Source organism: Ornithodoros turicata, chromosome 7 (genome assembly GCF_037126465.1).
Source record: "Ornithodoros turicata isolate Travis chromosome 7, ASM3712646v1, whole genome shotgun sequence".
In the NCBI taxonomy this organism is placed as follows: domain Eukaryota; kingdom Metazoa; phylum Arthropoda; class Arachnida; order Ixodida; family Argasidae; genus Ornithodoros; species Ornithodoros turicata.
The window spans coordinates 39,593,080-39,615,663 of NC_088207.1; the positions used below are offsets into that span (position 1 = coordinate 39,593,080).

Consider the following 22,584-nt stretch of genomic DNA (forward strand, 5'->3'; position numbering starts at 1 on the left):
ACGCCTGGTAGAGAGAGTGTACACAATAGATTAGATGTAGTGCGGCGACGCTTTGATCGAAATACAAGGTGAATTTACAGTGTAAAATACCGGCTAAAAACACAAATGGGTGAGTAAAACTTGTATTTTTATCTTGCATGATCATTTGCACTTTGCAATGAGGGGTCAGATTGCTGAAGGATACTTTTGATCACGGCAAAATAATTTTTCTGCGCTATCCAAGCGCTGCAATTCAAAAGCTGCCAACCTTTCCCGCCATTCTTTATGAGTATCTAGATAGCATTTTTCGTGCTATCTGACAAGTGTCCGTTGTATACGGTAGTTGTACGCACTTATAAAATCACAGTGATGCGTCCTGCGTACGCGCACGATGAGAAATGCTGCGAATATGGGAGAAAATGCTGCCCCAAGTCCGCGTTTTTCGGGAGAAGGGGGTTTACCAGCCTCAAACAAAAGGACGAAGTAGGCTTAGCGTAGGCGCAGACGGCTGAGACCAATCACATGCTGGGATACAAGCGCGCACGCACCTCTTGGCCAATGGCAAGCCTCGATGCGCTGGTGAAACCGTACGTTTATCCAATAGGAAAGTACGCTTTCTATTGTTAGGCCTATGCGCACGCTAGCGCAAGCGTTTTCATTAGGTCAGGGACAGGCGTGATTGTTTCGTATGTAGTAGAAATTGGCCCGGCGAGTGCGATGACAGCGACCGCGCATCAGCTGGTACTATTTATCGAAGATTATCACTTGCAGTTCGAACGTTGACCGTTCGTTTCGCTCGTGCTAGGCCTAACACTCAAGCTGTTTTACGGTGTAGGCACAATGGAGTTTCTCGAACCTGCTCAGGATTTGAGAACATTTTTTTTGGCCCGCGGAATAAATTTTCATCTTCCACTTTGCGCTTCAAGTTTCGTCTTTCGCTGCCTTTTATTGTCATTAAATTATTACATTTGGTACTTGGCATGTCAGTGCAGTGAAGTCATGCTTTTGTAATTCTCTCAATCGAATGTCATATTACTCTCGATGGTAACTTCTGCTTTTGAGTACATACGAATCCCAGTTTACGCTGTATTCAGTTCTGAAATCTCTCGCAGTTGGGCCGTGACCATATTTTGCAAAGCCTGGCATTTTCGTTCTGTCAGAACTTCTTTCTCTTTTTTTTCCCCTGGTATTTTTGCCGAAGCGCAGCGAACCACCCGAGTGTTTCCCACGTGGTGGTATTTGCCATGCGGGATGAGCTCGCGATTTTCTCGTGACATAGAACTTTGCATGCGAGTCGATTATTTCCCAATGGTGGTAGGGCGGATGCGAATGGAAAAAGGCCTGTCCCACTGCGTTATTGATCGAATTCCTTCCCCTCCACTCCCCTTGCCTTTTGCATCGACGGAGTTTTCGTCGTCGGCGGCGGCTTTTACAACCTCCCTCCTTCTTCGCTCCCTCCCTGCCCGGCCTATGCTATAATCGTTCGCATTAAAATGGCCTACTGCTGCACGCGCGTCCATGCTACGGACTGTTTCGAACGCATTTCTCCATTCCAAATGCTCCCCCGCGCGCTTCCTCTCGGAGGGTTGAAATGCTTTAAACTCATGCTCTCGAGGTCCATTCTTGAGCATGTGTCCTTCTCATTCCTTAATAGTGCACAGAAAGGGTTTTAATGGGGTGTAAGAGCCACAGACAACAGTTATTGATTGGTCAGCAATGGATATGAAACACGATCAGTTTTTACTTTCTCTGTTACGAGGACATTCTTATCAAACATCGATGGTGCAAGCATCTTTGTTATGCACCCAGCTATTTGTTTTAGTTTTCAATTCTTGAACTGCCTTGGCAACAGCATCGTGCAGAATAAAGACATATATTGTTCGTTTTAGAATTGTATTCAGCAGGGTCTTGGGATTTTGCACCAAGAATTTAAATTTGTGCTCTGGTTATGATCAAGTTGTCTTGATCTGTGGATTGCACTTAGCATCTTCTGCTTTGTACGTTTTCACAAAATTGGCTTCATCAATAATAAGCTGAAAACATTGTGTTGGTAGCATGTGTAATTATCATTACATTTCAAAATACAAGAAAAAGAACTGTCTGAATGAAACATGTCAAATGAATTGTATTCATGAACTAAGCATGCATCCAAAGTTGCTTTCTGAGCCTTTAATAAAATTGAAGGCAATAATCATGCAAACTAGAATATTGCAAATCTAGGGAAGAAGGTTTGGCATCTTGTATTGATTGAAAATGTGTACTCAATGACATTTAGTCCTTAGTTGTGCATCTAGACAGATGTGAGAGGTAACACTGCATAATTGCAGGCATGCTGGAGGATAACCTCAATGTCAGAAAGACCTGAGCTTTTTGAAAAAAAAGAAGAAAAAAACACAAAGACTACTCTATTGTTACACTGACAGACATTTGACATTCGTGGTCCAAACAGGTGCTTTCGGAGAGCTTTCATGAGTAAGACAAAAAGCACATCACAGCCAAATAATTAAAATTGATGAGAGAATTGTCAGTGCCATCTGCAGTGAGTTGCAGAGGCACTTCTGTAGCTCAGCTTTTCCTGGAATGGGTTGTTATGTGTATATGAAAATCAGTTTAAAGACTGTTCAAACATTTTCCTAGTCTATAGCATGTTGCTTACAGGTTATCGGCTGCCTCATGTTTCAGATCGAAAACTATCTGTAATGTCAGGTAACTTGTGAAGCAAGTAGGGCACTCTGAAGCTTATAAATATTTTTAACTTCCAGCTGGCATTCTGTAGCTGTTGCACTATGTTGAGGGCCAAATATTCCTCGGAAAGTCTGTTCAAACAGCCGCATACTTTAGCAATAATGAAGGAATATGTGTATCAAAAGTATCCTCTTCACAGTTTATTTCATTTCTATTTGTTTAGTGGGCTTCAAATTAGTCGCGTCTCGTTCTCTCGTCCCAATTCAATAAATCTTGCATGGGGCACTGTTAGCAAAGATAATTACTGCACTGATGCCCAGAATTGAGCGTAGATTTCCCTTCAGTGTCACTGGTCATAAGTACCTTGCTGTGGTGAAGTTCTCCCGTAATAATTACCGTAGAATGCCCCGCTGGATGCCCCGTAGGCCCCATAAGGATCGCATGGCAATGACAATTTCACAGAATGTACGTACGTGTACATAGTTAGTTATTAACTACATAGCATAACAGCCTTCCACGACAGTCCTCTATCTGAATGTTGCAATCTCTACGCTGAAAAAGTATGTTATTTTTTAATTTATTTTTCTGCCTTTTCCAACGATTTCCTGGGCTGTGCCCCCCTTCGAATCATGCAATCTATAATGGATGTGATTTATTTATGCATCCCTCTTCTTATCTATCCACCTCCATGCTTTTGTCTATCAAAGACTTACTGATGCTTGTTGTTTGTGTGTTTGTGCGAACACCACATTTTTCACTATTGGCATAGTTCTGATGAAGAGAGGTCGGCTGAATATTATGGCACGCTATAATTGTTTCATCAACCGATCACTTTCTAATAACATTTCTTTGGCCTCCTCCACCTGATAAGCTGATATAGTTGTGCGGTGGTTCCTCTGGTAGGGTACATTATTTTTATCAGTGGTTATTCAGTTATGTGCATTAACATTATCTGCTTGTAACGCAGTCAATCTCATTACATCTGTACCATGTTTAGAGTGCAGGGCAGAGAGCAAAGCTCTGTCCCGCACTTTGCAGCTATTCTGTGCTTCTCAGCCTGCAATTTACCCCATTAGCGAGTTACCTAATTAGCGTAACGCAGCAAGTTATCAATTTCATTAAGCCCTTGTTTGGAACGTAGAAATTGCATTGCACTGTACGAACCCAATGCATAACATTTTCCTTCGAAATGTGGTTTGTTGTGCCATCTATCATTTGCCTACAAGAGTAAAATGCACATAGCACAGCTTCAAAAAGATAGCCTTGCAAGGATAACTTGCACACTTTGAAAGCTAAAAATGCTAACTGCAGGGTGGGAGAGGGGATATCAGCAGTACATGCGAACTTTATGGTGATGTAGTGAGTATAATGACATCCATGAGAATGGAGGAGGCTTTGTTTTGTTACCATCATAATGTAAATGTAATACTGGTAATGGGGCATCTTACGATAGCATTAATATCAATTTTGCAATCCTTACTACTGAGTCGATCTTGATTCCCGATTTCGCATTCCTTTGGCATTTCAAACAGGCGACCTTTAAATTCAAGTGAACATTTGTGTGCCGCCTTGATGGGCTTCAGTAATGCTCCTGCACTTCCTGATCTGACCCCTGCTCATTTTCATCATCATATTGTCACCACTTTCTGTTTTGCAATTTTCTGTAGTGTTCTTTTCCTATCTGTTGTTCTGCATGCTACCATTCAGATCACTGGAACAAGGCACATAAAGAACAGCAACAAAAATACAGGACAGGAATGGAAAACTATCTACATGGTGATTATAAAAAGCTTTTATGCATTACATATTGTTAACAACGTAATATGTAAAGGATATTGGACACTAACTCGAAGTATAGTGCTGTGTGTCTTCTGTTTACCCACCTGTGTTTGGGTACGTAAAATGTATGGCTGCATTGTAATGTCAATAGCTGATGTGCTGCATTAAATGACGTGGGGAGGCCACAAGTATTGAGGCCGCTAGTGACCTATGCCTTAAATGTTTAACGAGTTAGCATAGTTACCCTGGCCCCACCTGGAGCTCGAACTGTTTGTGTGATAAGATAAGTGTTTTCTTGCACTTCGGGAAGGAGCATTTTGTGACAATTTGTGGCATGTGTCTTCATCCCAGAAAATGTGAAGGGTGCTCGTCAGCAGTCTTCTAAGATTTGAAAGCTCTGTATGTACTTGAGTTCACCAGGCAGATTTCAAATAACTCACATGTGAGCTAAAATAGCCTTGTCATCACCACATACCGCACACTTAGGGTTCTCAGTTTTCGGGTTAAACCCCATTTTTCATGATAGTTCCCCCCCGAACAAATTCTCAAGAATTCAGGTAAAACTCGATATCTACCCGAAATCCTTGCGGCCCATCAACTTGTCATTCTCGGTAAACCGTCGGAAAAGTGAATCATAATATCAGCAAAGAGAGCTATTTATGACAACCTACTTGTCCTCCGTTTATGATCCCCTCCTGCAGGAGTCAAAGACGAGCTTTTGTGGAGCTCGGGCATGTGTTTGAATACTGCAGTCATTCACTGTCCCAGTTCCGAGCGGAAATATAAATATTATTGTTTCTCGTCACAGCAGTGGCTTGTTTCATATGCCTTTCATGTCATCCGAAAATTCCCCGGTGAGGTATCAAACAGAGATCATAGCGCCCGATTTCTCCCCGAATTTTCCTGTGTAAATAGCACCCGATGTTTCCCCTCCCGAATTTGAAAAATCATAAAACCCGAAAACGAAGAACCCTATGCACACTGTGTGATCACAGTGACATGGCACAAAAAGCATACGCAGGGCCCTGTGTGCGCATAATTCCTCGAACTTGCGTACCACCAAAATGTACGTGGCATTTAAATATATTGTTTAGAGGAAGTATTGCTTGGTGCAACATTTTACTTTGTTTGACCATAATGTTGTCATGACTGTGTTACATTACTGTTCTTTTTTACATCCTATTTTCTCACTGCATTCAGTGAAAGTTGTTTGTGTGAGGTTTGCTGGAATGTTTAGTTTTGCTGTTTGTAAGAAACCTGTGTTTGAAGTTTCATAATGTATTTTCTTGGGATTCACTACCAGATCTAATTGCATTCTAAAGACGTTTTTCAGTGCTTGATACTGGGTACTGAAGCTACTTCCATCAGTTCCTAATTTGTTTCTGGAAGCACAGATATGCTATTTTGCTCAATGAGGTTCACTAACAACCCTGGGTTTTATAATATTGTTGTAAGTCAACTAAGACTAGCTGCATTGTTTGTTTTGGCCACGATTTGTCTATAGAGAATATATAGGTCTACAATTCGGTGCCAAGAGCTGTTGCTGTAACACAATGTTCTGAGGCCTAGTAATATCCCGAAATTATGTGAGCTGGAGCCACGCATAGTGAGCTGGAACCACTGTCCGCAATACAGTGCAAGAATGCTCGTTTCTCAGTTGCTGTCTTGTGTGGGTATCTAGTTATTACTAGGGCCCGGAAATTAAGGCATCAAAAAAGATGGAAATAGGCAGGCATTTAGGCCCTCAAAACACCAAAATGAGCAATGAAACGCAAAAATAGGTGCACTAATCTGGTATGCTTTTTTCTTTGTTGGCATTTCAGAATGATCCATCCAGGAAAACTTGCTCATTTAAATACCACAGAACCGTTAGAGCTTTGATTTAAGGCACATGAATACAGGCCGCTGGGGTGGCCAAGAACCATGCTATATTGAACAATGCTTTCTCCGCCCACGATGATCTTGAAAGGCCAAATCTTTTGATCAAATATACATGAACCCCTTCTAGAAAACCAAGGTACTAAAGGGAATCAAACTGTAAAAAAAAAAAGGCACAAACATGCAGAAACGAGAAGCAAAATGCAGCATGAGCTTGAAAGGTGCGCTCGCACTTGCACATCTAAAAATGGCTGTTATGGCATCTACAAATATTTAAAAAAAGGCCACAACTCAACAGTCGACAAAAAGGCAGGCAACCCTGAAAATTTTGCATTTAGGCGTTTATAGGCATTTTTAGGCAAACGCCTAAAATTCCGGGCCCTCGTTATTACACAGTGGGAAGAAATTCGCCGCAACAACATTAATCGTGGGGTATGCATTTGTTTTGCTGTTCCAGCGGACTATGACTACCACCACGCGATGGCACAACACGCGGCCGTGGTGTCAGCCGCTAGCAGCGGGCAGCTGCACCCGGCCATGGCCCAGCTTCCTATGCTGCCCACTGGGTTGAACCTGTCGATGAGTTCGGCCGCCAACCAGATGGCCGCCGCCGTGTCGGGACTGCCGATGGGCAGTCTGTCCAACAGCGCAGCTGCTGCTGCTGCTGCCTCCCTGCATCACCACCACCATCACCAGGGTGCAGGGGCGGGCATGCTGCAGGTACGCCAGGTATACAAGACTAGCACAATATTCGTAGAGTAGTAGAGGTGCAAAAATATCGTAATTCGGAATATCGGCGATAATCGAGATCTGAAACGGAACATCGATTTAAAATAACCATTAAAACCATCATAATCTTCCAGAAAAGAATCTATATATGGTGATATCCATGGGTGGGAAATGCAGTTACTTTAACTATATTCGTCGGTATCCGATAAAATATCGATATTTTTCAAGCACCAATAACACCACTTGGATAAAATATCGATACAAGTATCAATATTGCTCCATCCCCACCGAGTAGCCGAAGGCTCTTGAGAACACTGACAAAAATCCGGGTCCCTAGATTGTGACATTGTGCATTGGCAGACTAGAAGTGTTCAGTGCTACCCTACTTCATTGTGATTCTGCAGGTGACTACGATGTCACCTTTTCGAAACTATGCGGGAAAAACCTAATATTCTTGGATAGACGCTACTCAAGCAGTACGACGCACCGAACATGCGAGTGCCCATGGGGTGGATAGGTAGATCAAGGTTGTTCTTGTCGAATGTAGCTTGGCAAAATGAAGCGCCACTTCGATATCACACCCGCTGGCTGCCTCAGTGCACTGTGCTGCTTGGGTAAAGTCTTCCAGTCCGTACTGCTGTGCGACAAGAATACCGTTAAAATCTTTGCCGCCGCAGTGACATATCCTGTGTTGTGTCCAGGGTGCGCACCAGCAAGGCGGTGGTCATCACCACCACACCCATGGGGTTGGGGTGGGAGGCGGTGGGGGCAACCCCTACATGGGGCACATGGGGGCCGGGGGAAAGCTCAAGCACAAGAAGCCCAAGGTGAACAAAGACGGCGTGCCGGCCCCCAAACGTGCCACTACGGCCTACATCACTTTTACCCAGTGGTACCGGGAAGAGATGAAAAAGTCGGGGAGGCAGATTCCGCGGGTGAGTTTTCGCTCCGTTCCTCTTCTGCGGGGCAGGTGCCTTTTGCGGGTTGTGTATTGTGATTATTCCAGTTGCTCCAGAAGTGTCATTTTCATTCCTTCTAATGATTACAAAAATTTTGTGCATACAACATTGACGGCAGTATGTGTTGGTCACAGTTTGAGGTTCTATGCTCCCGACTGTTCTGGCTGTAATGTGCTCTGCAACGGAATTATGATGTCTGTAGATCATGTGTTACTCTCTAGGTGTTGCCTGGCTGTGTATGGCTTGATGCAGTATTGAAGCATATATTGCATGCTAGTCATTGTTTTGCCTCATCTGCATCCAACGAGTTTATTGCTCATTTTTTCATTCAGCACATCACCACCAGCAATGGGGTAGAGTATCGCCCCTGGCGATGAAACTCCTCATTCATCGTCTCAAAATAAAGTTGTTGTTGTTGTATAGAGCTGGGACAGCTTTAAAACAAGAAACAAGTTGATGGTAACAGGAAACTTGGGGCAAAATTAGATAGCATGCTCCATACAACTCAATAACTGCTATCTCTCCGGTTGCTGTGGTGTGCCATAAAGAGCACTGCATAGCAGAATAAATGTAGTTAAACATATCAGCTTGTGGCGACCTCATAAAAGGAAGCTTCTTGGTAGCGTGCCTTTACGGCATTGACAGGCCCTATGTCAGTACTGCTCCAGAAGGCAGGTGGGCTGGTTTGTGACAAACATACAAAATTAAAGCCCGGAGATGGTTTAATTGGCTTTTGGCCTTCTTGCATAATTTGATTCGTTCTGCAAATGAATCATCATTATTATTATTCAGATCATTGAGTGAGATCAGCCAATTGGCGGGTGGGTGTCCATACGACTAGCTTGTTTTTGTGCTAGTTTACCATCACATGAAAATCTAGCTTCCCTTGTGTAAGCTAGTGATTTCTACTGCTATAGCTACACAATGAGTCATGATTGTGTCGTTAGTTACGCTTCACGGACTTCACTACGCCAAAGAAACTGAAAAGAATGATGGCCTTTTCACTTCCATGTACCCAACTTGTATTCCACGTATGGGTTTCGTCGGGTAAGAACCCAAGTGTAACATGGAATATCTAGACGAAAAACGGCGTTTCATGTGACACCTGCGTTGGGTGCATTTAAAGGTGTCAGTAGCGCCTTTCGTGAATGGCATTTAAGAGGGTGACGCGATCACGCCAAGGCGTTGATTATGCACTGAAGACGGAAACAAGGTCACCGGGAGAAAAATACCGTTCGCTTTATAGAGAAAAATGGCGCCGGGCACGCTGCCGCGCGTGTTGAGAGCAGTGGCCAAGGGAGAAACTTGAAAAGGGGGGGGGGGGGGGGGGGAATGCAGCCGCCGGCAATGGTCCTTTGTTTTCAGCTGGTCTCAAGCTATTTTCCCCCCATCCGTTTTTCTCTTCGTTTTCTTTCTTTTATTTATGTCTATGTTCGGTTTGCTTTTGACCAGTTTGTAAGGTTGTAGCACGTGTTATTACCCGTAGCTTATCGTCCTTTGTATTCTGCAACAGACGTCCATTGAGTCTGGCTTGTATGACCGTGCTGGGTCCGAAACATTGCGTTTATGTTTTCATCCAAAGCGCGTTAGGCTGCCTCGCGAATGACGTTTTCTGCACGACAGCAAATAAATAAATAAATAAAGTTTTGCGCCGATGCATTTTCACAAGGTCCGGTACTGCTTGCATTGCTTTTCGCGAGTTCGTGGGAACACAAAAAACCTGTGGTATATCAATCGTATTATACTATTGTGCTTCCTTAATAGATTTGCTCATATGTGTTTGTCGCGCCTTTCTATGTCAAAGGGAGGGAGAGAAGGGTGTTTCCGATCGAAGTCTCGATGCGAAAGTTTACGAAATATAGTCACGCTGACGCTCCGTGCCGAAGAAAAAACAAACAAAACAACCCTGATAGAACACCCGGAAAGGCGCTAATCCCCCATAGCTTAATACCACGCTAATGCTAACGATAGAACTCTCGATTGTTCGTATTTACGCAACACACGTGCGGGCAGGCGCTTGGAGCTCGTTCATTTTCCGTCAACCATCCAAATGTTCGATTTGTTTCTCGGTTCCCTTTCCATTGTGCATTCTCCCTCTTCGCATCTACTGCGGTACCCAGCATACCCGTCTCCCCCTCTTACCTCCTCCTGTTCGCCCCCCCTCCCCCCACTTGCTCCACCCTGCATTGCTCTCAATGCGGAGCCGAAACCATTTCTCAAAAAGAGGGGTGGGGGGGACGAGGAGGAAAGCTGCACAGAGGAGGAGAGAAAAATTGCGGCAGGCGTCGCGGAGAACACGAAGTAGAAATGGAGGGAAGGGAGAGAGTTCAATGTCGGGGATGGCGTTGGCCGGTTTTCCCTCCTCGTATGTATTTTCTTTTATGTATTTTAAGCTCGCGCCCCCCTCTTGTTTCCGTTCTCCGTTTTGACGCCGTGTTGTTCGTTCGTAATTTTCTTCCGTTTTTCGTTTATTAACTGTCGCGCAATTACGCCTCGTAGGGAGGAGTTCACTTGATTCTTCTTGGAAGGCAAAATGAGGATGCCTCATTCTCTCACGTTAGGGTGACGAATTTTGAGACAATCGTGGCGCACTTAATACCATTTTTTTTTTTTCTCCTCGTATTAAGTTTTTCTTTTTTCTTTTTTTTAACTTGTTTCAGGGGTACAAAGAGGTTTCATAGTTAACGCTAGTTCTGGGACCTCACATTATTATCTCATTTTGTTAGCAGCTCTATATGGTAAATGTATATGTTAGGTCGAAAATAATAATGTTTTAATTCCTTCCCTGGTGCGTAAACGACTTTTTGTTGACGAGTGGAATAGACCTCTACCCGAGAAATGTCATCATGACGTTAGTAGACAGACTGAAACCGAAACAAATCGGAAGGGGAGGGCTGAGTTCCACAAATGCGCGTTTGTTCGCTGCCTCCTATTGAAAGAAAAGTAGGGCCGAAGGTTGCATCCCTTCCAGGGACCATTGTAATTCCCTCAAGACCCTGGCTTTCGGGCGTGACCTCATTCGTCCCTAGCTTCGAGTGTAGTACAACTCTATCGAATTGGTGGTGCTGTCGAACACTATGACGTCATTTGTTTACAGACAGGGAGAGGTGTATTAGCTGAGGCAAGCTGCAAACACGGATGGCACAAATACATCCGCCTGTGTTTTGTTTTCGAGCCATCCTCGATACACGTTTCCGTTTCCAAAGCAACATTCAGTCTGTTCCTTCTTGATTGATACTCTTCACCCTTGTTCAGCATTGTTATGCGGGGACAACCAAGAAAGACACGATATGTGTTACATTGCAGTGAATAAAGAAAGCAGGTGGTTTACAGTATGCATCACACTGAACATATTAAAATAGTTCACTGAGTTGCCTGTAAGGTACACGAGACAATGAGTGGTTCACTAAGGAACAAGCCAGACAGTGCTACAGTGGTCTGTTTCCGGCATCAAGTTGTGCAAGATCATTGAATCGTCCGAGACTTTTGCTTCAGTCCTGCTTAGAACAACAACAACAAAAAAAAAAGAAATGTTTTCTGAAACCTAAATGACTCACAGACACAGTCAGTGGAATTCCGAGCCAGCCTCTTCGGTGGAGCAAGGTGGACATCTGGGCTTGTTCGTACTCCATAGCTAGACTGTTTAAGCGCTCAAGCGGGACACAGATGGACAGACAAGAATGTCAGGTGTCAGAAGCACGGCCTACGAGATTATAGTGACCATGTCATAATCAGCAAACCCAATGAGGAGCCCCCGTCTGCACGATCTGCTGGGGGTGCTACTCATCGGCCCGCGAGACCTGCATCACGATTGGACGATGGAAATTTGAAATTTAAACGCGCAGAAGCCGACGCACGATTCCCGTAGCAGACGACAGAAACAGTTCCTATGAAAACGCGTAGAATGATGATGATGATAATCAACTTTAGAAGGAAGCATCTCTCGTTGGACATCCACCGCTTGTACAAAAATACTAAGGTAAGCTGAAGTACAGAATACTGTAGAAATTGAGGAAGCAATAACTGGGCCGATGAGTAGCGCCACTGCTAGCTTCCGAATGTGGCGCTGGGAAAGGGTCCGTATGACGTGGTCGCCATAATCCAGTGGGTCGTGGTTGGAAGTAGCACCCGTCTTAGTCTCGTCTGTCTGTCCGTGTCCCGCTTGAGCGCATTTAACAGTCTAATCTTTTGGTGGGGAGTGAGGGAGAGTCAAATCAAAGTTTTTTTGCCTGTTTGAGTATCAGACCGTCCAGGAGGAAATCAAATACCAGAATGGTCTTCATCCCTGGGTTAAGACGGAGAGGCTGCTGCACCAAATTTGCCCTAAATGTGTTGTTTCCGTTCCCGCATGTCATTCAAAAAGCCAAAAAGAATTACTGTTAGCTGGGCACTTGTTGGCACGACTGCCCTCCTTCCTTCTTGCAGTGTACCACTCTGCTCCTGACTGAAGACAAAAATTTGGTCAACCAGTATAGGCTAAATGGTAAAATAGGTAAATGCAGTTGCAGACTCATTCACTCGTGGTCTGGGTAGCTACCATTTGTTGAGGAAACATATTCCTGTTTAGGGCTTCGTAGATTGTCGATAGTGATGAGTACTAGGCATCACATACCGATTCTAGACGTCATGTTCTTGTGTTTTTTGTGCTGGATACCGGAAGCAGGAGCCACATCAAAGGACCAATAACGTGGCTCGAAACCCTGTTTCACTTGTCAAGCTGTCCATCAGAAGCCGCCGTGCAGAACATTTTTGCTCTGAGGTGTATTATAACTGCGCAATTAAATTTAAAAGAACAGTCTGAGAAAGCAGCCGCGGACAGCAGGCGCAATCGCCGTGTGACGTAGGGAAGCCCCTGTGTCCTTTCCTTCTTTGTTTCTTTCTCGTCAGCTGACGCACAGCTTTTACATCTTGGGACAAAAGTTTACGAAACACGCGAGCGGCGTACTTTTTCGCACACCCTAGCGTGCTGCTAACAGCGTACCCTTCCACCCCTCTGAAACAGTGAACTCACCCACTTACAGCGGCCGCTACGGTGTCGCACCTAAGAAAAAGTATGCCGCTCGCATGTTCCTAAAACTTTTGTCCCAACCTGTACCAGCTTCAGCTGTGCCTGTGCCCCTCTATGTCACGTGAGGCACATGCCTGTGGACCACATTACGTCACGTTTCCTCGTTCTCAGATATGCTCTTTTCACGAGTGGATAATTTTTTAAGGGTGTGCGGAAGGGTGCGCCCTGTAGGTCACGTCCACTTGTCGTTCTTTCGCGGGAGCTCATTTTTATTCCATGCCATATGCCATGCCACAGCGAGGAAGGGGGGGGGGTCAACATCACTTAGATAGAGAAAGCCTGCTTACTCGTCGACGTGACGTAACAACTAAGAGTCATCCAATCAGGATCGTGCTCTGAACGGCAGTAGCCAATCACAAACGAGCTTTCAGCGGTCGTAGCCATTGAGACGAACCACCGTCGTCTGCGAGCAGCGAGGGAACGTCTCCGCGTGGTAAACAGGAAAAACTTTAAAATTAAGCACAAAACGGTCCCATATCTTTGTCCTGACTGATTTTCTGGAAAGTGCGTTGCACTTTTTGTCTACAGGTTCCAAGTTAGCTGCAATCATTTCAGAGTTCTTAAATTCGCAGTACGGCAAGTCACAATAGCAGACGAATTCTGACTGTGTGTGTTCATGTTGGGAAGGAAGGAGAGGAGGCAACAAGCGGGCCTTCTGTACCTAGGTGGCGTTTGGGGGGGATCATGTCAGTGCTCCTTGAAGCATATTATTGGAGCATGTGATATTGTCACTTTGCAGCTATGCTCTATAATGGATTTTGTGCATAATGAACGCTCTTGTGTATGTGTTTTCAGATTGGAGATTTTGGCAAAGAGTGTGCTGGAAAGTGGAATACAATGTCAGATGAGGACAAGCAGCCTTTCCTCAGCGCAGCAGCCAGAGACAGGGAGCGGTACAAACGTGAAGTGAGTGGAGTTGTTTTGGTACCGCACGTTCTTGCAGATTGGTTGTAGTGAGCGGGGTGTGTATCTGAAATCACTTTTGCATTGTTTGCTATCTTTCTCTTTGCAGATGGCTGTGTACAAACCAGCGAGAGACGTAAACAAGCCAAAACGTCCTGGTACAGCGTTTATGCTTTTCATGGCAGATTTCCGAAAGGAAATGGCAGGAAAAGAACCAGAGGGAGGTGTTGCAGCTCTAGCTAAACTTGGTCAGTTTTGTTCTTTTCTTGCGAAGCTTTACACCCGAAAAGCATGTCTTTTCTGTGTTATTTATGGAACTCAAGCAGTTAACATTCCTGGGAATTAACGACAGGAGGGGAAAGAGTTAGATAACCTTTGCCTGCTAGATGCAGTAAGCAGCATGCATAAATAAAATTAAAAAAAACCTACTCAGTTATTGGAGGCAGTGGCTATCCAAGCCAACCTCTTTTTCTATTGGGAGGGGTGAAAGATTGGCAGCTTTGTAGTACGGAGAGTGGTACATTCTGCCCTGGGTAAACTGGAAAAGTGGTAGAGCTTTATACTCTTTCTTCCTTATCTTTTTGTTTCTTTGTTTTCTCTGCACTGATTAGATCTTTCATGATCTGCTTCATGAAACGGTAGTAATATTCTGGTAAGGTAGTTAATCTTGTAGTGTTTGCCCCTCTACCATTCAAGAAAATAAATCTTTTAGGTCTACATTGCAGCAGAGATTTTGTTATTCTGTTGTGTGTTGTTATGAATGCTAGAATGCAATTTTCAAGTTTACAAGTTCAAGTTGTTCATGTATGCCTTCACTTCCCACTTTTAGGTGGTGAGAGGTGGAGGTCGATGACTGAAGAAGACAAGCGACCGTACGTTGAACGACAAAACGAGGAAAAGATGAAGTATGAGCAGAACATGGAGGAATATCGAAGAAAGGTAAGGGTTCCCTCCCTTGAGTGGGTAACTGAAGTGGGAGAAGGCAGGGCAAGATGATGAAAACACGACTAGGGATAAAATTTCTTTGGCTCTGAATAGAGGAGGGGAAAACACAGTGGGAAGTGGCTACTCAGTTCCATCCTTTTCAGCACACGGGAGGAGCACTCTATAGCTGAATATAGCTGTTACTGGTTATGGTACGAAGGGCCAATCCAGAGAGCCGAAAAAAAGAGTGCGGTTGCAGAGTTAATTTCTCAGAACTCGAAGCGAGGAATTGACTATTTACCCATCCAGGCTTTTAGTGAGCAGATAAAGGATGTCCCTTCTTTCAGATATAATTCTGCTTCTCAGATAGTGCAACATATGAGTAGGGACTGACTTTTTCGGGTTATATTCTTCAGTAACACTGGTGGGATAAATATCGGGTTAATATTTATTTTCCCCCGTAGTGGTCACATAAATCATGATTTGAAACGATACATGTTAAACATGCTTTTGGAAATACTCAGCAATTGACTTACAGAGAAAATGGTAAATAAGGTATATATATATATATATATATATGTGGTTAAGGTATGTTTTTAGGTAAGGTACTATATTTTCTCGAATCGAAGACTACCCACAAAGTTCAGGATACACGAATTATGAAGAAAAAAAAAAGTAAACAGAGAGTAGGAGGCAGTATAACATGTGGAAGCAATGCACAATACCATTTATTCATCACCTCTTTCTTCGCTGCTCTTTTCTTGCTCATTGTTGTCCTCTGTTCCGTCCAAAGCGTTAGACAAACCATACTTTTTAAAAGCGCGCACGACAGCATCGTCAAGCACATCGCGCCAGGCGCCCAAAATTCACTGTGCTGGGGAGATTCTTGACCTCTCCCTGTTGCTTCAGCCACCTTCTAACATTTGTTTCCGATACTTGAAACCGCCTCGTCATATTCAGTGGCATTCAAATGCAGCAGAGTGACAACGCTTTGACAGTGAATGGAGTCAGTCTCCATGCCATTCACATATTGCCGTATTTGCATCGCTTAGTTTGTTTCGCGCTGACAAAACCGCAGCATGTGGTATCAGTCGCGTCGCGCTGTTGGCCTGGCCCCGTCGCCCGCCTCACCCCTGACTTCGTTGTGACGCAGATATTCGAATCTAAGACAACCCCCGACTTTATGACTTCGATGGTATTCGGGATAGATGAGAGGCTTAATGAGGCAGTCGAGAGTACATTGGGTAACTGGCTTTCGCAGTGCTCCAAAACGTCATACATGGTTTCTTCTTAGTATCTTCGTCGACGTTTGTAGCATACCTTCTTGTTTGCAACTTCTAGAGCTTCGTCCTCTACGCACCAGGCCCCGAAGGTCTTCCGTTTCTTTCCCATTCGGTCGCTAGAGAGCCTGCATGTCAGACCCTGCATATGGGGCATGTCAAAGGCAAACTTGGTTAATGGAACTTTTATCGGCAGATGTGACATGACAGCAGCGCCGACATTGTACAGTGTAGGATTGCATTGGTGGCAATCTGTTCCTTTCTGTAAAAACTTATTGCTGGGAAGTAGCCTATTCATACATGTTACTGCACTTCTCTTTACTCTTATATCCTAAAATAGAAAACAAGTAAGTGCTGTCTAGTAAGGCAGGAGCACTTTAGACTAATGAAGCACAGAATGAACACAACCCATAAGCTTCACAATGCGTGTTCCCATATTTTGATTATAGAATGGTGGTTGATGAGTAGTTGCACAGTTGCAGTAGTGGTTGAACCCAGATCCTCATAATTATCTGCGTGGGTTTCATGCAAACTGCTGACGCCTTCACCTGACACAATAGTAGCACCCAACAAAGCATACTTCTGGTGTGTCAGCCAGAATATATCTTGTGACATCTAATTTTGACCAAGCATCTAGGCCAAGGAGAACAAGAGGGACTTCACAGGGCTACAGATCGAAATTTCAGGATATAGTTGGGCCTCAAAGTGCGAGATGTACTGCAAGATTTAGTGGATTACTGTATGCAGTGGGTGTGAGAATTCAGTGCAGGTGTGACCTTTCCTGTGAAAGAAGGCAATGTATGCTCTGTTTTGCCATTGATGTATTGCTGTAAAGTTTGCCACTGTATTTAGCTCTAAGTGGCATTACTGTCGTGACGTTCCTATGTTTCGAGTGACAGTGCTGTACAAGAAACACACATTTCAATTGGGGGAGTGAGCTTCATTTTCAGAGGTGCTCTAAGGTGCTGAGTGTGCATTTGTTGGATCAGGCGCATAATGGTACTAATGAATTCATCTGAAATATCTACAAGTTCTTGGAGCCTGAATTTTAGCTTAGTAACCCGTGTTGACATGACATTAAGCCTAAACCTTCTCAGTCTGTAGGATCAAGCTGTTCAGCCATGTGGTATCAAAAGGAACGTATCACATATCACTGAATAGTGTTGCTCTTAAACAGAAAAGACACCTTTGCTGTACATCCTGATTTTTTCCATGGTCTGTAGAATTGGGGTGTGATACCTGCTACTTGTAAAATGCCTCGTAAATAGTTGAAAATAGAACAGGTCTCTCATATTTTTTGCAGCTGGTAGCTCTGCTTTTTTGTTGCAGTAGGCACAACTTTTCATGAAGTTATATTATTTTCCTGCAAGGAACAAGGAACAGGATTAGGTTCTAGACAGCAAAACCATTAATCAATGAGGCCATTTCAGGCATTGCAATGGGAGAGTAGTTTTCATGAACACAGTTGTCAGAATCATTATGTAACAATATGAAATACTGTTAGAGCCGACCATGAGCTCCATGGGTGAACACAGCTCTAGGTTAAGTACCACTAAACCTATCCTCCTTTCATGATGCCTGAAATGTTGACTCGCCTGTTCACCTGTGACTGAACTGGGTTCAGTCAAAACAAGCAGTTGTTTTTGTTCACACAATGCCGTCTGGGGATTCACATGATGGCGTACAGTATGGCAACACTAGCTCTAGTGCCATGCGCAAAATTTAAATTGTGTCATGAAATTCATTCTACATTATGACCATTGTGTACAGTAACTTCTACTGAATTAATATCAGTGAACTGGACATGTGATTTCAGACTCCTTCTGATCCATGTGGCAGCAGCTGGGTCGATACAAAGACATGGGAGCTTATACAGAAGATGAGAATGAAAAATGCGGTCAGAAGCTTTTAAATAATTACTTAGATTACTGTCGATGCACTCTGTCTCGTTCCTCAGTTTCCTCTTTGTGGCACACCCCTCACCTTTTCTTTTTGTATTCAAACAGCAAACAGCAGAGAGCCAAGCTGCCAAGCTGCAACAACAGCAAGAGGAGCAGCAGCAGCAGCAACAACAACAACAACAACGGCAGCAGCAGTCGAATGCACCGAACCACGACAGCGTGGACTCTGACAGCGGAGACACTTTCCACGGCAATCAAAGCCACTCGAACCCGCCTTCCGGAGGATCCACGCCCAGCCCGGGCGGCGGAGGTGGCGCCACCACACATTCCGAGCACACTGACGAGTCTCAAGGGGCCACCCCTTCCTCCTCGTCCCAGCAGCAGGGTGGCGGGGGCGGGGGCCCACTGCCGTCTCTGGGCTCCCCTCTCTCCCTGCCTCACCCACTTGCATCTCTTGGATACCAACACTCCCTGGCAAGTTTTGGCATCACTTCGGGCGGATTCGGGAGCAGCGCGCACAACGCAGCGTCGACAGCGGCGTCCCACTATCTTCCCGGGAGCCCTGCCACCTACTCACAGGCCCACTTGCCTGGGCCGTACAGCTGGACCTGAGAAGGCTTCCGTGGTGCCCGCGCTGCCACTTGCCAGGTTCATCCTGTTGGTTCAGTTTGGGAGAGCCATATGCAAAGCAATCTCTTTGCCTCTTAGTGTCATCCGTGTTTGTTCAGAGTCCTGGTGCAGAGGACAATTTTAGGGGGAGGGGATCGGTTGTCAAAGTGTGTGGTTGTTCGCCCCCCCTCCTTTCTTTCATTCCCTGGTTCAGAAATAAGGCTTTACCTTGTTTCGAAGCTGCTAGACGAAGGGACCCGACTTTGGCTCTTGGTTGCTCCCCCCCTCCCCAGTTTTACCAACATTATTGCAGTTGTACTTGGAAAACAAAGTGACTGCGTTTAATAATCTGGTCTCATTTTGAAGTAGGTCTCTATTGAGCAGTTATTTTATTTTTTACCCTATCTCTCTTTTAAGGAATTTTGTGACATCTCCCATTTTTTATTGCACCACGTAGCTGAAACCAAGACGCACGAGGATCATGTCGTCCAAGATCAACTTCAGCAGGGCGGCAGCTGTTGAACAGGCACAGTTCATTCCTTGTCTTCTGTTTGCAAAAGCTGCTTCCTATAAAGTTTCCTAAGTACAATCACTACTCTCCCAATCTCGCTTCGTGGAATTGTTTCAAAAGTTCCAGTACGAGAAACTGTTTTGTTTTTTTTTTCTTTCTTCTGGAAGCGGTAATGGTGCAGGCAATAATAGTATCCGGTACACCCTGTCATTAGAAACGAAGAAGGCAGCGAGGAGGTCTGTTCTTTTCTTTTTTTAAAAACAAAGCAGTTTATTCCAGAGATGCCAAGTTCTGACTGTTCTTCCCAGTTCCCACGGTGAGGGTGAACTTTGGTAGCTAGCAAGTGTTCACACGTATCTTTGCTGTTAGAGTGGTCTATATTTGCTTTGCTTGCGTTTAGAGCATTTCGGGGCAGAATCTAGCGTTAGCTTGCAGCTTTCATTCAGTACAGAGCATCTGCCACCCGACGAAAAAGCTATGGGAGTATTTTTTTCCATGCACGTGTTCGCCCAGAATTGTTCATGGAACGGGACCGCACACCAAGATCTCTTTTGTACAGCTTCCTTTTGTGGTAGCAGTTTTCTGATGCACGTCTCCGAACTTTGTCACAGTCTCTCTGTGTAATCAGCGAAGAATCTGCTTAAACTCTCCTAGAAGCATCTGCTCTGCTTTGCTGCTGGCACAAAAAAAAGACAAACCGCTTTGACAGAAAAAAAAAAAGAAAAAAAACACTCGGCGTTATATGCTACAAAAGATATTACGTTTTCCTTCCTTCGTATTTCTGTGCTGCCGACGGATGCAAATGCCGCCATGGTGAAACCGCATTAGCCAAACCTGCTGCCATCGTCTGCAGAGAACACTTTTCTCGATATTGCACAGTGAAGTGATGAAACTCGATATCAAGTGCCACAACTGGAAGTGACTCTGCCATTTGGTTCTGTGACAGCATCTAAGAGTCTAGAAAGAGCTGTGTTTCTGAGTGACTGTTTCAGCCTGACTGCATTGAAGCACAAGAAAGCTCTTCGAAGATGTGTGTCTCTGTGTGTTCAAGAAAGTGAGTGCTGTGTTACTTGTCTAGATTCATTGTAAAAAGGCTAAGTTTGTAAATTAGGAGATTTGATCTGAGCCCTCCCCCCCCCCCCCACTTTTTTGACACCCTTTTTTTAATGCCTTTGCTATGAGGCTGTATTTGTTTTGTTTTACTGTTTTTACATTGTTGTTTTTTATGCCCTCAGAATTTTCATACATACCCACAGCCCATAATGCATCGTTCTGTTAAGATTCTCATGCATTTCATCATGTGCATTTAACTTATTTTGCACATCCCATTATATTGGCATGCTCAGAATTTTTACAAAAAAAAAAAAGTTACAGCAGTTCGTTTTTTGTTGTGGACGTGTTACTTATGTGGGATACTTCTCTACGTTTACTCCAGAGTACTGTGCTTTTTAAGCTGGCCAGCAACATTGAAAGGGGACGCACGAGAACAACATATGGTCGGACGTGCGTAGTAGAGAGTGAATCGTATATTTGCAATTCAGGTGTACAACCCAGATTGTCTTGTACAATAATCAGTATTCTCCCAGTGCATTGTTCATGTGCCGTGATTTCAGTCTTGCTAGGAGGGGCACTGCAGGTTGGGACTCGTTGACAGATTCTGCAGTGTGGCACTCGAGTATTGTATGCGTTTTCTCGACCGACCCTAAGGGTGTCTTTGGCTTGATGCGTTGCCACTGTTTTACTCTCACGGCAGCCTTATACTCAGCGCAACAATCAGGAGGGTGTGGCAGTAGTGCATGTGGACATGGCACAAGTGTGGCTTCAGATAAAATACCATGCTCGTGACACTGCGTGTGTGTGTGTTGGTATTTGATCGCAGACAAATACTCAGACCCTTTTCATTTTTATTGAATATGCTCATGGAATGTAATAAGACAACTTCTGTGAACTTTCATGGCCCGAGGTTGCAAGAGAGAGAGAGTGAAACGCACACTGAACAGTATTCGTGACCATTTTTTAGGACTTTGGTGTGTAGTAAGACCGCACATCCTTTTGCAATGTCAGGGTTTGTCATTTGCAATTCTGTCACTGGAAGTCTGCAAAAAAAAAAGAACTAAAACTGAAAAATGAGACATCGGAGTATGGTCATGTGTTATCGAGAACACGAAAACAAAAGCACCATCATTCATTGCTAAGAAAGGAAAGATGTGATAGGTTTTTTTTCCTTTGTTTTAGCATTTTGGTTTGTATTGTTCTGAGACCTGAATTCCATGTCTCCGAAAATCTTGACAAATAAAGTGACTTAAAGAATTTTCCAGACCTTCAATGTTGTGCATTTATGTGTTCAATTATATACCTTGCTTCAGCTCGAGTGAAGCTTACAGGTGTCTAAAATGACATATTTGTGTGGCAAAGCAGCAGGGTAAACATGAAAGTTCAAGTGTCTACCCTCAGTAGCTCTGGGATTACACCTGCCAGATTTGGACATCCAACTAATTCTGGGGACGGCTGTCCGACCAAATGCTGGGGATATTTTTCTGTTTCAGTTGAGGATTACTATACCACAACAGACATGTAACTTCAGTACAGTATATCTAAAGTACTTTGGGGAAAGTCGACAAGTAATTAACGAAAAAGCCAAGCAGCGCTAACCTAGACCCTTCTGATTATCGGTCAGGAATACTGCCTTTATACCACACTGGCATGGCCTTCTCGTGAATTGGGGAGCCTCAAGTAAGTACCTGGGGAGTAACCTAGTACATTACTCATTTTAGAGCACAGCTCTCGGGCGCCTGTTCTTTCGTGGACCGGCGTTGTAACCGGCAGAGCGAAGTTAAGGATGAAAGTACGGGAGGGCATGAGGAGGAAAGCAGAGGTGAAGCGTACGGCGCGAGGAGGAGGGCTCGGTTGGGAAGCCGAAACGCACCTGGTTACAGTTCGGTGAGCTTCGCTTCAAACTTTCGACTGCAACCGTGGCGGCCGCAAAATTGCGGCTGTTACGGGAGCCCAACAGAGACATTGAGCAAAATTGGATGCCTATCGAAAGGCGCACCAGTCACCTGCGTTATCGATAAGAAGGCGAAGATATCTGTGGAGATGCCAGCGACCCGTTGTGCAGGCGAGTGCCACCACCATTCACAAATCGCAGCGAGGCACCTATGAAAATGTCATGTACTCCTATGCCAAGAGTCATCCGCAAAGTTGGTATACGTGGCACTGATTCGCGCTACAGACATAACCGGGCTGTACCTCACCAACGTTGGCAACGACTTGACGAACTGGGATAGGAGTGCTACCTGAAGAGAGTACTACGTGTGGAAAATAAAAACTGGTGCATAACTCAACCTCAACGGCTGCGCTCAAATTTCGCAAATCGACT

At 44.5% G+C, this 22,584-nt stretch overlaps 2 protein-coding genes across 5 annotated transcripts in view; one reads left to right on the top strand and one right to left on the bottom strand.

Moving 5' to 3' along the window:
- The window catches only part of LOC135401080 (germinal-center associated nuclear protein-like), a 50,895-nt gene that overhangs the window by 17,130 nt on the left and 11,181 nt on the right, over positions 1 to 22,584 (bottom strand). The window lies entirely within an intron of this gene.
- On the top strand, positions 2 to 21,522 carry LOC135401081 (high mobility group protein DSP1-like). Of its 4 annotated transcripts, none has more exons than XM_064633237.1 (9): positions 2 to 109; positions 4,372 to 4,440; positions 6,779 to 7,050; positions 7,752 to 7,985; positions 13,873 to 13,983; positions 14,090 to 14,228; positions 14,810 to 14,919; positions 18,001 to 18,081; positions 18,191 to 21,522. In XM_064633237.1, exons 1-9 carry the CDS (start codon positions 106 to 108, stop codon positions 18,695 to 18,697), a joined length of 1,527 nt encoding a protein of 508 aa, XP_064489307.1. In that variant the 5' UTR covers positions 2 to 105; the 3' UTR covers positions 18,698 to 21,522. The 4 variants fall into 4 exon arrangements, with proteins under 4 accessions (XP_064489307.1, XP_064489308.1, XP_064489310.1 ...); XM_064633238.1 differs by having other exon boundaries at positions 6,779 to 7,041; XM_064633240.1 differs by lacking the exon at positions 18,001 to 18,081.

Bases quoted from the DNA above. Each gene is read 5' to 3' on its own strand.
- LOC135401081 (XM_064633237.1), top strand. The intron at 7,986-13,872 runs GTGAGTTTTCGC...ATGTGTTTTCAG, and splicing joins CGGGGAGGCAGATTCCGCGG to ATTGGAGATTTTGGCAAAGA. The intron at 14,920-18,000 runs GTAAGGGTTCCC...ATGTGATTTCAG, and splicing joins TGGAGGAATATCGAAGAAAG to ACTCCTTCTGATCCATGTGG.